General features: G+C 38.8%; 2 protein-coding genes across 4 annotated transcripts in view; one reads left to right on the top strand and one right to left on the bottom strand.

Moving 5' to 3' along the window:
* znf536 (zinc finger protein 536) overlaps positions 1 to 10,308 on the top strand; it is a 252,049-nt gene extending 241,741 nt beyond the window's left edge. For all 3 annotated transcript variants that reach the window (XM_077564276.1, XM_077564277.1, XM_077564278.1), the window contains one exon: positions 7,530 to 10,308. In XM_077564276.1, coding sequence (XP_077420402.1) covers positions 7,530 to 7,654 — 125 coding nt within the window. In that variant the 3' untranslated portion in view covers positions 7,655 to 10,308. The remainder of the gene's footprint in view (positions 1 to 7,529) is intronic.
* A 1,028-nt stretch (positions 10,309 to 11,336) lies between these two features.
* On the bottom strand, positions 11,337 to 13,972 carry LOC144050148 (uncharacterized). Its single transcript, XM_077563166.1, has 4 exons — positions 13,591 to 13,972; positions 12,596 to 12,717; positions 12,247 to 12,415; positions 11,337 to 11,777 (listed from the first exon to the last, which is right to left on the bottom strand). Exons 2-4 carry the CDS (start codon positions 12,702 to 12,704, stop codon positions 11,534 to 11,536), a joined length of 522 nt encoding a protein of 173 aa, XP_077419292.1. The 5' UTR covers positions 12,705 to 12,717; positions 13,591 to 13,972; the 3' UTR covers positions 11,337 to 11,533.
* Positions 13,973 to 15,352: the final 1,380 nt, after the last annotated feature.

Here is a 15,352-nt window from a genome sequence, read left to right as displayed (position 1 = left end):
GAATATGAATTTGAAAGTTTGTTTGTTTATTTGTATCCGGTTATAAGCGTTTTGCATTTTTCATGATATTTAGTTTTGACTTTTATTTAGTTTAGCAGTTAGTTTTAATTAACTTTTAAGAGCATGTTTTTCTTTTTTTAAAAAAAAAAAAATTATGCTGGAATTTAGGTTATTTTTTTGTTAGTTTTAGTATTAGTTTATGGAGTATTTGTTGAGTGACGGAAAAAAACGGTCACTAAGTGTTGTGTAATTAAATAAACTACAAACAACCCCGAAATAAATAAATTTAAAATGGATCCTGTCCTGGAAGCTCCTTTTTGTTATTTTACTATTAAGATGTAGTTTCGGTTCATTTTGAGTTTTTTTGTTTTTGTTTTTGTTTTCAATTTTACAAGGTAGTTTTAGTTCTTCTGTTACTTTTTGTTAACTGTTTTGTTAACCTTGGCGTCGACATTGTCCAGCATGTAACCCGCCTCTGGAAAATGGATAGCAGGATGTTTCTATATGTGACTTCTACGTTTGCTCTCTTCAACCCCCCCGCAACCACCAGCCCCTCCCCCACCCTCTCCTCGTCTGTTGGAGGATTGCGAGGACACTAATTATCATTTGAGCGCCGATGATTAGGAGATCAAACAGAGATCGAATGCCATTTCCGTCCATTAATGCTCCGGCTTTAGAGTGGCTGTCATGGCCGTGACGCATCCCACTCTCGGGAGGAGATGACGGGGGGTGGGGGGGGTTGTTTGGGGGTGTGGGGGGGCTCGGTCAAATTGCATCATTTTGGGTGCAAAAGATGAACAGTTTGGTGTCATTTTGTGCTAAGTTTGAGTTTGGTTGGAAATGTAGTTCAGTCTGCACCAGATTTAGCACGATGCTACTTTCCATCTGTAGTCCCCAAAGAATAAAATTACAGAACAAAGATCAAATTAACATACAAATACAAAGTACAAAATACAAAGTGCTATGTCATCAAATAAGTCTTGACGTTCTGAATTGTAAAATGCAACTTTTTTTTTCATCTATAACAAACATAAAATGCACAAAAACGGCAAAATTGTTCTATAATGAATTTTTGTGATTTTTAAATAAAAAATTGGTTTGAAAAAAATTCCCCCACTAGCTTAATGCTATCAGATAATGGAAAATACACATGCTAACAAATAGCATTTCTGGTGGCGGTGTTTTAACCCTTCAGTCGACCTGAACACAAATATTGCTGCAATGCTTGCAGATAGACGATATCACAAGCATCGGTATGTACTCGAGTAAATATTTGTACAAGTATCAGTCTAAAATAAATAAAAAATAAAAGTGGTATTGTACAATAACTCAGTTAATATACAAACTTGCCACATTGTTGTTTGCATCCAATTTGTATTTTTGGGTGTCGTTTCCTCCTCGTTTATTTCTGAACAAGTGAAGCGTTTTCTTTGGTCTCGTCAGACCGCCTCCTGGTGGCGACGCGGCGGCATCCAGCCGTCATTCGGCGCGTGAGCAATGACCTCGCCGCCCGTCGCCATTAACGACCTCGCCGCTCCCAGCTCCATTTTCCACTCTCATCAAAAACATTAAGAAGGAAGAAGAAAGGAAAAAAAAACATTTCTTCCCGTCTGCGGCAGTCATTTCCAGCTGCATTGTATTTATGCACTGCAGGAAAAAAAAAAAAGGTAATAGATCAAGCACATTCCATTATTCTCTTATAAGATCATTAGCAAATATAATTAGATATGAAAGAAAGTAATTTGGAGAGGCGAGCGGAGGAAAGCGCTATCAGGCACACAAGACAGATTGTAGCATCGCAGTGTTTGGGCTTAAATTGCTCAGCGGAGCTTTTATCTGCACGCCAATCTTTCAGCCTCAGAAATAGTTTGAGAGGCGCCGCGCACCACCGACCAGAACAAACGTGCACTTCACTCGCTCGCTTATTTTATTTAAGAGAGAGGAAAAAAAAGGACTCTCATTAAAGGCTTGACATTGCTTCTTTTCTTCCTTGTTATTCTCCTTTTAGGCCAAATACATTCGGAGGGTTTTCCCACACTCGCAAACGCCGCAAATTTCCCTCAGCGGCCACCCCCAGCCCGGAATGTTTGCCAAATTCAAACCCGGGGCCCCGTTTCACTCTGGGGTGCAAAATTTGGGAGACGTGTTGTTCATGAGGAGGGCCACGTGAAGGTCTCAAGAGGCCACGCCCCAAAAAACATTAAGAAAGTCAAAGCCGCCATTTCAAGGCGTGCAAACGCCTTCTCAAGATTTTGCTGCCAAATAAAAATGTCGCATATCAAATGGATGGATGGCGCTAGATTAAACAAAATCCTTACATTGCAGGGCTGCAACTAAACATTATTTTCATCATCAATTCATTATTTTGCCGATTCATTGTTAAATCTGATTTTTTTGTGTCAGCATTCACACTTATGTTGTACAATTTTTTTTTTATAATAAATCAGTCAAACCTGACTTGGTTTCACAAAAAGCCTCAATTTCTGACCATAAAGTGGAGAAAACAAGCTTTTTGTGAAAAGAAAGTTTTGTTTTGTTTTTTTGGGGGGGCTTTGTTTGCATTTTTTGACAGTTCAAAGTGTAAATTAACAAAAAGAAAACCTAGAAAATCCTTGTGATGGCAAAATATTTTTTTTCATGGTGTTCGCCATTCACATCAAGAAGTGTGTCATCTTTTCTCTCGGCCACAACACACACTTTTTACTTTTACCACACGTTGCCATGCATACAATGACATTGCAGGTGTCCTTCAAATGCAAACTTTTCCTTGAGATTTTGTCGGATTTTGTCCCGAAAAGATTATTGGCGCCCTCTCCTGTCAGAAATGTGCACATGCCTCCAAAAAGTCATCCTGTCGTGCTCTCAGTTTTAAAAAAAATAATAACAAATTTAAATCACTCCAACAAGTTTTGATTTGTCTTTTTGGGTTATTTTCTGCCACTTTACTAAACACAACAAGCACCCAAGTGGACTTTTGATGTGTGCGCGGCGCACCCCCTCCACTGCAGGGTGTGTTTGTCTAATAGGACGTGAGCCCAAAAGGAGAGTCAACAAACCCGTCGCCGCAAATTCTCTTTTCCCGCCGCTTGTTCTTCCTCCTCGGAGCGCTTTGAGGGATGGGGAGGCAGAATGTGGATTTTTTTTTTTCCTCTTCTTTTGTGCGAATCACAGAGAGCGGCGGGCCCGTCTATAAACATCCTGTATTCATTAAAACCATCTAAAAATATGGCAGGGGTTTTTTTTTGGGGGGGGGGGGGAGTGTAGGGTGCGCTCGCTTCCTCGATTCTCCTCGATGCGCTCGTATTTGCATATTTATGTTTGTTATATCAAGTGGCTTGAGCTTGAACCTTTGACAGGAACGACACAAAAGTTTTTTTGCTTTCAGTGCGACTGCAGGAAGTAGACAGCACCCACTGTTGATCAAACTGCTTTTAGTCAAGTTTTAGTCAAAACTTACTTTGGCCTCTGCTGAAATGGAACCAAATTATTTTCAACGGTTTATTGGGTGCTTGCTCATATTTCTGAATTTGATTGGTCGGGGGAGGAGGCTGGTTATAAACGTTTTGAAAATTCAGCCATTTTGACTTTACATTTGGTAGGCTCGTCTGACATGAGGACCCACAAAAAAGTTCCAAAAAAACATGTCTCAACAGACACAGCGAGTCAGCCATTTTGATTTAAAGCAGCCATTTTGTTTTCAATTTTTGTGTGCTTCAAAGACAAACTTGTCCTGGAGATTTTGTCCACTTCCTTCCAAATTGGAACCTCGTACACTCAACAGATTTTAAATTTTAAAATAAAAATTTTAAATTTCGGAAAAATTGGCGCTTTCCGTATTTAGCCCCTGAAGCCAGTTTCACATTTGCTAGATGTGTCCATCATGAGTAGACTCACAAAAAAGACTCAAGAAACCAAGACTGGAAATGGACAGCCAAAGAAGTCTACCATTTTGGTTTGAAGCTGCCATTTTAGGGTTATTTCAGCCATTTTGAAAATGTAAAAGCAAAAAAAGCAAATATTTTAGGGTTCTTTTGGACGTTTGTAGCAGTCCTTCAAGACAAACTCCTCTTAAAGGATTTTGCCTGATTGCAACTGCATTTGAACCAAATCTACTAGACAGACGGACAACTTAAAATTGTTGGCAGTAAAATTTGATGACTCGCCACAAAACTCTACTAATAACTCAGCTCAAGAATGCTTTGAAAATTCATCCACCAAAGCTGAAGTCACTCATCAACATGATCTTTGGTCGACGTGTCTGTCATAACTAGAACCACCCAAAAAATCTCGAGAAGCCTAAATTTGAAATGAACAGGAAGTCTGCCGTTTTGGTTTGAGGCGGCCATTTTAGACTCACGTTGGCAATTTACAGGAGTCACAACTTGGCTCATTGATCTTCGGATAATTCTGAAACCAGCAACGTGAGATTTGGTAGACATGTCCAAGATGACCAGACCCACAAAGAAAGCCTCAAGTTTCAAAAGACATGGGAGGTCAGCCATCTTGGTTTGAAGCTGCCATTTTAGGCACATTCCGGGCCTCAGTCAAAGATGAACTTTTGTCTCATTCTAATCAGATTGGAACCACATACACGAGACAGACAAGCAGGACGGAATTGTGGGTCACTTGAGTTCCTGTAATTGTGTTTTGAGTGATGATTTTGCTGTAAAAGACAAAAGCTGACCAAATGTATGCACAACAGCTCATTTCATTTCTTGGATTGTTGCATCATATTTTTCCACGGTGGTCCTAGGTGGACTTTATTAAAAAAAATAATAATTTTAATTTAAAAAAAAAAGGGAAAACAGTTCATGTAAACCATCAAAACTATTTTTTTTTTTTTAGCAACAGAGGGAAAAGGAATTAACAAAAGCATACATTAATGTGTAAATGTATGCACATATACTTGGAATGAATCACTTGTTTGGGTGGAAAATGTTTTGAATTGTAATGTGGATTTGACAATTCAAACGTTGGACGTTTGGCTGTTTTTCATAAAAGTGGACGTGTCTGTGTTTGAGAACGTTGTGCTGTTGAAGCATCAGCAAGCGAGGCCTCGTTCCTGCCCGCCGCCCGCCCGCTCGCCACCTTCCTTCCCGTTTATCCGTCCTGTTAAGCGTGACGCTCGCATTACGGCAGGATGCGTAGCGGGAGCTGAGCGGCCTCGGACAGATGCTGCTGCCTTTTTTTCTTTTTCTGCTTCTTGTTCTGAGGCCTGCTTCGCTCAAGGAAAAGGCCCTTGCTGTACCGTAAACCGCCACAGGAGGGTGCACTGGGGACACAACTAGGAGATATTTTGTAAACATCAATGACGCCTGATTGATATTGACCTTTTAATTCATTTTCTTCCCAATAAATAAAGTAACATGTAAAAATCAGGAATGTTCATCTTGTCCTTCAAGGAATCTGTTGTAGTTGTTTTTTTTAAGTTGAAGTGGAAAAAATTCAAGGGACAAAGTCCTTTCTCCCAAACCAAAACAAAATGTTGAAAATGCAGCTTTCCAAATATGACCATGTAGTTCCAATTGTGTCGGTTGAACAAAAGTACTAAAAATTGCCAACTTAACCCTCAGGCTTGTTGGAGTTTACCGTCTTCAGGATTTTTGTCCCCTCTCTCTTTCTCCATAAAATAACATTTAAAAATATATATTAGTTCTTGTCATTGTCATTCTCATTCGATTTTACATTTTTATTATTAGATCTTATTATGTTATATTATTATTTATATTATATTACTTTTATTTTTGATATTTTAACCCTTGAAATTCCAGTTTGTTTACAGAATGTGGAGGTTGTAAAATAAAAAAATAATGTATTGTTTTTTAATTATATATTCTTAGGACCTCTTTTTTTTTTTCTTTTATTGCTAATACTGTCATTCAAGAGGTTTCATGTCATTCAAAACGTACTGGAGTTGGAGTGCAGCAGACTATTAAACACCTGTTTTGGAAACTAAAATATCACATGAGATTCCTCCCTTGTCCAAAAATTGATATATGAATTAAAACTTTTTTTAAATTCAAATTTCCAAGTGTTGAGTCTAGAATCTATTTTCCTGCCTAGTTCATTGTTTCAGTTGATCAAAAGTGGCCGCAATAGAGCAAAAAGACACAATTTGACGTGAACAGTATATTTCTAACATATTTAAAGAGCTGTAAATGACGAAATCAGTGAAAAAGCTTTCATGACATTTGCATTGTGATGACGACAACAAAAGTCTCGTTTAATATTATTGTAGCATTGACACTGCGCTTGAATATAGGAGATTTTATTAATTAAAAAAAATTAATAAAGTTGCTGAGGAAAGTTGTCTGAGAGAAAGCTTGCGTGTTCCTGTGCAGTTGTTGTGGGAGAAGCTTAAATAAGGTTCCAGGTGGCCCACTTAATGGAGAGTGAAAAGCAAATATGGAGGCGAATCTGGAGCTCGTTAACGTGAGTTTCACGTGGGGGAAATCCAAATCAAGACTTTGTGTGTGTGTGTGGGGGGGGGGGTGCCTTTTCCTACTGTGTCTTGGGGGATTTACATTATACTATATTATTTTATGTTATTTGTAGTATTCTATGTCACTGTCGTTTGAAATTTTCTCTGGAAATCTGAAATGTTCTGGTTGAGGTTGAGCTTGGACGTGTTGGCTTCATTTGCTGTGTTGTGCTGCCATCTGCTGGTCACACTGCGCATTGCAAGCAAATGCAATTGCAAGCAAATGCAAAAATAAATAAAAATCCTTCACATGACAGATCCATAATTCTCTCTTGGAACCCTAACCCTGACCTAACTTTCATACCGCTGGCTTGAAGCCTTACATTGAAACCCTAACTTTAGTGTGAAAGCATAACTCCATTGAAATTCTACTTTGAAACCCTAACTTTGGCTTGAAATCCTAAGTACCCTATCTAAACCTTGAAACCATACTTTCAAACCATAAGTCTGTCTTGAAGCCTTACTTTGAAACCCTAACCGTAGTGTGAAACCATAACTGCCCTGAAATCCTACTTTGAAACCGTACCGCTAACTGTGACTTGGAAACCTAACCCTGACCTAACTTGAAACCCCATCTTTGGCTTCTAACCCTAACTTTAAAACCAATACATTATTTAAAACAATAACCGTGACTTGAAATCCTACTTTCAAACCACAGCTCTGCCTTGAAACCCTAACCCTAGTTTAAAACCATAACTGTGACTTGGAACCCTAACCCTAGCCTAACTTGAAGCCGACCTTGACTTGAAACCGAAATTTTAAAACCAAAGCTCTGTTTAAAACCCTAACCCTGACTTGACACTAGCCATTACGTCGGTTTGGAACCTTATTCCTGGCCTAACTTGAAGCCTGGTTTGAAACCTTCATTTGAAACCCAAACCCTACTTTGAAACTATAACACTAGCTTGTAGCCTTCCCCTAACTAAAAACCATATCTTGACACAGTAACACTTAATTGAAACCCTGAGTCTGATTAGAAAAAAACGGAATCTGAAAGTGAACCTTCTTTGAAAGCTCCCTGACCTTCTTGTATTCTGTTGGGTCCTAGTGCCTGCGTGGATATCGGAGGAGGAGCAGCCGGTGACCCTTGACCCCGCTCTGACCCTGGACCAGGACCACCTCAACAGCGACCTTGACGAGCTGGGCGACCTTGGCCACGACGAGCAAGACTAAACATCAACATGATGAAGAGGAAAAACTTTATTTAAACACTTGCGCGTGCGCACGAGCATCAAGGGACTCACTGGAAGGCGGACCTAAAAAAAACAGAAAAAAACGAAGAGAAACTTTTGTTTTGAAACTACCTGTGACGACGACGAGCACTTCCTGTCATCTTTCAGGCCTCCCCAGCCAGACAGAAAACTTTTTCTTTCTTCCTTCCTGTATTCCGCCAACAAGACTTGCTCTACGTATAAATATATCGTACCCGGAATGTATTCTTCTGTAGAATAGCCACATTAGCGCGCCGGCTAACTGTTAGCAACGTAGTGACGTTTCCAGGCTGTCGTTAAACGAAAAAAACAAAAACAAGCAAAGGACGACTTTTAATCTGTGTGTCGTTGCTTCTTTCCATTTTCAACTAATAATCGATGGCAGATTATTTTGTTGCTGGAGTTTTTTTGTTTGTTTGTTTTTTATCTGACAGCAGCAACAAAAAGTTACAAGTTTTGGCTCAGCAATTTCAAAGACACTTTGGAAAATGTATATTTTGTGGAGAAGAATTAAGAAGAAGAATTAGCCCCCGTTTCCATTCATCGAGGGCGGCTGCCATTTTGTCCTTTCCTGCTGTGAGCCGTGACGTTCACAATGCGAAAAATTGGTCATTTCTAGAGGAAGAAAACTTTGTCATGTTTTTGGAAAAGAAAAAAAATGGCACCAGATCCAAACCTTTTTGTCAGAATAAAAATTTGCGGTGTTATGACAATAAAATTGTATTTTCACAACATAAACTTGTGATATTACAGTATAGTATTACAATTTAAGAGAAGAACGTCTTTTTTGAACTTGTGCATTCATCACATTTTTTCTTTGGCGCCCTCTTGTGGCATCTGCCAAGAAGCCACTGTACACTGAAGTGAGTTGAGGAACTTCATGCACTGCTTTTGCCGCCATCTTGTTTTTCCCTTTTTCATCTGAGCAGCCCAAAAAATATATATGCAAATGTTAGCTTTAGAAAAAATAATAATAATAATAAAAAAACAATCAGTCACATTTTATGTTTTGTTTTGGGTTTTTTTTTAAATTTGGGGAGAGAAGCAACGACGCTCAGCTGACTTTGAACGGTGTTATTGATGATTGTGAACAAGGAGCACTTGAACTGCCCCAAGATGTACTTTGACCCAAACATAGCGGGATCCCTTATGCCCCCCCACCCCCTTTTTTGGGGGGAGGGGGTTTCGGTGTACATAAAGAGATTTAGGAAGACGTTCCCAAGGAGCGTCGTAAAAGAAAAGGAAAAAAAAAAAGAGGCGTTTATCAAGCCTTCGTTCTTCTCGGGAAGAATTAAAAAAAAAAAATCTTTTTTTGTAAAATACTGCCAGCCGTTGTCGTTGCACAGTGTTGCTGAATACTACTGAGGAGGCGGAGGAGGAGGATGAGATGATGATGGTGATGATGATGATGATTATGTATTTACTATGTGAGAAAAAAAAGAAACTGGAAAAAGCAGACATGTTGTGTACAGTATAGCCTTAGCTTTCTTTGGCTAAGCTGCGTAGCTGTGCTAGACTTCAGGACGTACGCTTTGCTTTCATTTCTCTCACTTTTGCTTCAGTATCATATATATATATATATATATATATATATATATATATATATATATATATATATATATATATGGGATTTCTAGATGAACCGAAAATGACCTCTAACCTTCACAGGTGAACTTAATTTGACACTGTGATGAGTTACAAATGTGCAGACTGGAAGAGTCACTGAAAGGCATATGAGTGGATGAAGCAAGTATCTGTTGTGCATTTTTCCCTTTTTCAGCTCAACCCAACGGAAATTGTGCAAAAATCACTCTAGCGTTCAACAGTTGGACCATCAAACCTTAACAGAAGTTCGAATGAAGGTCAAAAGTCAAAGGTTAGAGTGCCTTTTCAGTTCATCGGGGAGTGTCGCCGCAAAAGTCAACATGAGGATTTTTTGCCAGACGGCCTTGTCCATCGTCGCGCTCCATCGAGAAAGAAAAAAAAAAATGACAATCGTCTCCTGTGCTGCAAATGATCAAAATCATGATGATGAAGATGAAGATGTTGCACAGCGGGACTTCTCTCCTCTCTCGTTCTGGTTTTGACTTTTTCTTTGACTCTTAACTGTTTTGGGTTCTCGCAAGTATTTTGCACTGTGATCGTATTCTGATGATGAAGGTGATGATGATGAAGATGATGATTCCAAACGCGACACTTGCTAACTAACGAAACTGAAGGTTGTGTGTTTGTGCGTCCCCTTGGCATCGTGAAATGTTTCTACGTCTTTTTTTTCTGGTTTTTACGTGAAGAGAACGATTCTAACGTGCTGATGTACAGACCCCAATATGATCATCGTAATAATAAAAATAATAATGATAATAATCCCCCCGTTTTTTTCCTCCCACCCAAGACTTTAGTTGGATCTATACTCGATGTGGCTTTGACTTTTTCTTTGGACTTCCCGGGACCCGCTCGCGACGAGCGGAGGAGTGGCGACGGGTCGCCGGATGGGCGGCGAGCGGTCGCATTCCATGTCCTCTCCTGGTGTCTTGTGTTTGGCTGTTTCCTCATGGCAGATGCTTCGTTTTGTAACTACTGAACTGTACTTATAAGAAAAATAAAATGTATTCCAACTAAAAAAAAAAAAAAAAGTCGTCTGCTGCATTCTTCTTCTGGTCGTCTGCTCACAACAATTCGCGGGAGGACAAACACAACACTTGTGTCGATGAAACTGACGTTTAGCGAGATGAAAAAAAATCACATAAAGTTTCAAGGCAGCCCAGTTCAAATGGCTGTTTGACGTCTATAGCCGTCAGTGGCAGTGAATGAGAAGAAACCTTTCATTTGAAGTGTAGTTATGAAAATAAGTTACATGCAAAAAAAAAATTTGAAATTCTGTTTTATAGAAATGTTATCTTTTTTTACAAATCAAGAGAAAAAATATATTTTCAATTTAGTTTTAATAAATAATTTTTTGCTGTGTGAAATCCAAACATTAAAAAAAAAACAGTTGTAAATGTATTTTTGACATATTTTTAGCCATTTCTTACAATCAACATTTTATTTGCAACAGTGTCGATTCATTAGGATTTTTTTGGGGGGCGATTTTTTTTTTCCATTCACTGCCAGCTCAATAAAAATGGCTGTTTGACGTTTATTGCCGTCAGTGGCAGTGAATGAGTGTTTGAGTTGACCCAAAATTGTAATTCAACACAACATTGAACTATAGAAAGAAAAAAAAAAGTTACATTTAAAAAGTCAGAAAATGTTTGAATTTTTACTACAATGAAAATTACAAATATTTTTGGGCATTTACGACACTAATTATTACATAGTTTATCAACACTTAAAACGTATTTTTACTTTGGCTCAATAAAAAACTTAAAAATAAAAATTTAATATAAAATGTCCTTTTTTGGTACCACCATCAAAAAATGTACTTTATCAACACTAAGTTATAAATACAATTTTACTTTTGATTTTTTTTTTTAAAGAGAGTTTTAGTAAGTTTAATGTAAATATAATTGATGCATATCTCAATATATTTTGAAGTGGAACAAATTTGATTTGGTTCGATTTGCCAAATCAGAACCCAAATTGTTTTTCATGACACCCTTACCAAATTTACATATATGTATGAAATACTAAAAAAGATGGACAAGTTAAGAAATGACATTTATTTGCATTTTTTGTACATTTTATAAATTAAGAAAAAAGCATGTATTTACACTTCAATCGTGTGAGTAACATCAAAAAGTCACGACAAACATTTTTCCCTTTCGTTTTTGACAAAGTGTACAAAAACAAGCTGAAGACGACGAAGGCACCGTCAGGGTCGTGAGAGGTCGTGCGGGGCGCTTCAGTAGTTGTACGGACGCGGGCCGGGCTGCTTGACGTGCGCGTAGACGCGGCGCTCGCGCATCTTGACCGTGCTCAGGTTCTGCCTGAGGAGGGCGCCACGGCTCAGCTTCTTCCGCTCAGCCGCCGCTGCCGCGCCCCTGCCGGACGCCAGCGAGAGGGCATCAAGCGGAAGGGGGACGCCCCACGCCGCCAGGCGCCACGACACGCGACCACGTGGCAACGCCAAGGACGACGCCACGGGCCTGGAAGGACACACACACACAAATGTTCATTTAGTTCACGGAAACTAACAAAATAAAACTAAAATTGGAAAAACATTTAAGCTAATGAAATGAAATAAAATCTAAAATACTTTTTTTTTTTAACTAACAAAAAGTAACAAATTATTGTGAAAATGCCCTTCAAATTAGTTTCTATCAATTAATTGAAAACATCAACCTTTGCCCTAGATTTTTCATGTATTAATTTTAGTATTACAGCATGGGGAAAAAAAATTTTTTCAAAGACTAAAAACAAAAAAAGAAAATGTTCCTTTTTGAAGTTTTTTTTTGTTTTGTTTTCAAGTATATTATATATTTTCCATAAAAGTAATTTGTTCTTCCCCATTTTAACTCTTTTGTTCCTCTCAGAAAATGCCATTTTCTCCGGATTGTCAGCTTTATCAAGTGAAAGTTGTTTTGTTTTTGTTTTTTGTAGCTGAGCGCAAGTCACCTGGTAGAACCGTTTTCCTCGTCTTCGCTGGAAATTTCTTCTTCTTCATCATTTTGGTGGTCAGCTGCGCTCATTCGGCGTCTCATCTGGTAGACAGACATGCTGGGGTGCTCCAGCAGGAGGTTCTCCAGAGGCTCGGACCCATCAGGGGACGAAAGGGGCCCCGCCTCTGGCACACACAACATAAATAAATAAATTAATAAATAAAATAATACACTGTCAGCCTGGCCTTTTAATGTGTGTGTGTGTGTGTGTGTGTGTGTGTGTGTGTGTGTGTGTGTGTGTGTGTGTGCGTGTGTGTGTGTTTGTGTGTGTGTTTATGTGTGTGCGCGCATAACATGAATGTCACCTGGCAGATTGACAATGACCCAGCCTCCATCTTCAAACTCCAGCAGTTCATCTCCTCTGTCTTCGCATTCGCCGCCGCCGAGCAGCTGAGCAAGGAACTTGCCTATCATCGTTTATGGCAACCTGCATGACAACAAGCACACATTACCTACCTATAATATGTAATATAAGAATAATTCTGCTTCATTTTCCTTCCTTGTTGAAGCTGGGTTATGTCGAGGCTTATGTGAAGCTGATCTTGACGCTTTTGTCCTATCAGGTTATGAATGCATGTTTTACAACTATTTAACTCCAGAGTAAATGTAGAAAAAATATCGGCGACAGACTACAGAACAATTCTGCTTGAATGCCAGTCACGTAACATTACCCAAGTTCTGTCGCCCTCTTGTGGCCACTTGCGCACATCACACTCATCAGGAATCGTCAAGAGAGTTTAGGAGCAAACATGATCTTATGTAGTGAATGACGCCGTCATACTCCTTTAGCTCACCTTAACCTAAAATCGCCTTCAAATGACGTCATGTTTCATTATGTCATCATTTCAACGTTTTTTTAGGACGAAAAACACATGATGGCGTCATTAAGGAACACAACGGTTTCCCGTTACTAAGTAAATTTAGAGCCTAGCATTGTTTTATTTTATTTTAAACCGTCTTGAGTGTTGTTTTTCTTCTCACAATTTACTTCAACTTGTCAAATTGTTTAATAATGTCACTGAGCAAGACTGTTGAGTTGGGACCGCACTTGACTTGCTTGCTTTTTGCTACCGTAAATTTGAACTTACTTGAAACTTAAATGCTAATATTTGATTTGATTAATTGATGTAACTTGCACATATTTGTATTTAGCGTCATTTGTGATCCCTCTGAATGACTTGTTTGGGCAACAGCTGATGTGACGTCACGGCCGAGGACAAAAAGACAAAGAACACTCGAGGCGGGTCTGTAAAAAGATAGCATGGTTCCCCTAGAAGATGAGAAGAGTGTTTGAACTCACCTGAGGGAGTAATAAGAATCTTGTATTGTTTCTTCTTTTTCAGGGCGCGGTCGTCGAGCTGAGTTGATGCTGCAGATTTGTTTTGATCGCGAGCTTGTTGTTTATCCAACGAGTGTGTCCTCCCTCCCAGCGCCGTTACGTCATCAAGAACCGCCCCAAAAGAGGCGGGATGCGTCACCGCAACGACAGACGTTCATTGGGTAAAACGACAATAGCGAACAGTTTCCGCACTTTCTAAACGTTTTGACAAAAAGTGCATATTAAAATAAATTACTGATATTAGTTTTTGTTGTTGTTGCTGTTTATCACCGACTGTTCCTGCCCAGCATTCTCTTGCGTCATCGAGAACCGCCCGAAAAAAGGGGGGTCAGCGTACATCCGTGGCTTTCAGAAGAGTATTCAGGTGGTATGGACAGTATATGTAACGTTTTTGGTTTTTTTTGTCTTAAAAATTATTTTGCGATTTTTTAAAAAAATTCAAAGTGATTGTTGCCGGTCTGATTTTATTTATTTAAATCGTCGAGTCCTTCGCACTCATTGCCTTTGTGCTGTCGAGTCGCGTCGGGACTCGGGAGTGACGTCATGCAGCTAACAAATTCAGCCTTCCGGACCCAGCCTTGTGAATTTGGACACGGGAATTATCAAAAGTCGTTCAAAAGAGGCGGGAGCTCATTGCATCACCACAAAGATTTTAAGCAGTGCTCATGATAATTTCAAGCTTCGTGTTCGTAAATGCTTTGATAAATTCATTTTTTAAATTTATTAAAATATATACATTAATAGTGATTAGTGGTAGTGCTCTTTTTTTCTTTTAAATCGCCGAGCCATTCCTACAGGCGTCTTAATACGTCATCAAAAGTCGACCAAAAAGTGGAGTTTTTGTCCAGTGCAAGTGCAACGATTGCGGTTAATATATGTACATTCATTCAATTATTTGCAACAGTTTTGATTAAAAAATACACACTACACTCGAGTTATGGACAGAATTAGCCGGGTTGATATATGTTCTCAATTTATTGAATTGAATTTAATACCAACTAAATGACCTTTCCTTCCTGGTAAGGAACCATCTTATCTCGACTGTTAACTCTCTGACTCCAAACCGGAAGTTGTTGACAAGAGTCCAACAACAACGCCAAACTTTTTTATTCCAAAACACGAGAACCGGTAAGAAAAGTATTTTAACGATGGTTTTAACGAATTCAAGTAAAATTAAACCATAGTTCGTAACAGTTCTTGAAGGAAAACGGGATGCGACATTAGTCTCAGACGCAACTTCGTAGATTTAGTCAGCATAAAGTGAAAACAAAAATGTAACCAATGTACTGTACTTCGTTACTACTTCTCTTTTCTATCTGTCCATTTTTAGGCAAAAAATAGTCTGGCCCTTTATGATGGTTAAACTGTTAAAACGAAACTTGAGAGATCATTCAGGTAAACACTTATCTGTTCTAGAGTTAGACCGCTGGGTCAATTTTATTGTTCGTTGGTTTTAAATGTTAATTATTCACAACACGCACTTCTACATTACACAATAGTATAATTATTGAAGGTATTTAAAATGTCTTCATCCTTGCTTATTTGTTAGTTTCTGTGTGCCAAGATTACAGACAACCCATCCTACCAGGGATCAATGTATACTAGTTAAAACTTAAGGACTTTTTGTGGGTTTATTCATGATAAACATGACTCTCAAATTGAATGTTATTGACTCACACTGGCTTTTGGGGCAGATTTTTTTTTTTTATTATTCATTAGGTTT

The sequence above is a fragment of the Vanacampus margaritifer genome, chromosome 4 (genome assembly GCF_051991255.1).
Source record: "Vanacampus margaritifer isolate UIUO_Vmar chromosome 4, RoL_Vmar_1.0, whole genome shotgun sequence".
NCBI classification, from domain to species: Eukaryota; Metazoa; Chordata; class Actinopteri; order Syngnathiformes; family Syngnathidae; genus Vanacampus; species Vanacampus margaritifer.
This window is presented reverse-complemented; position numbering and strand designations above follow the sequence as displayed.

Coding starts and splice junctions, on each gene's coding strand:
- LOC144050148 (XM_077563166.1), bottom strand. CDS start 12,704: ATGATAGGCAAGTTCCTTGCTCAGCTGCTCGGCGGCGGCGAATGCGAA. Junction 12,416..12,595: donor GGTCATTGTCAATCTGCCAG/GTGACATTCATG, acceptor TGTGTGTGCCAG/AGGCGGGGCCCCTTTCGTCC. Junction 11,778..12,246: donor GAGGAAAACGGTTCTACCAG/GTGACTTGCGCT, acceptor GTGTCCTTCCAG/GCCCGTGGCGTCGTCCTTGG.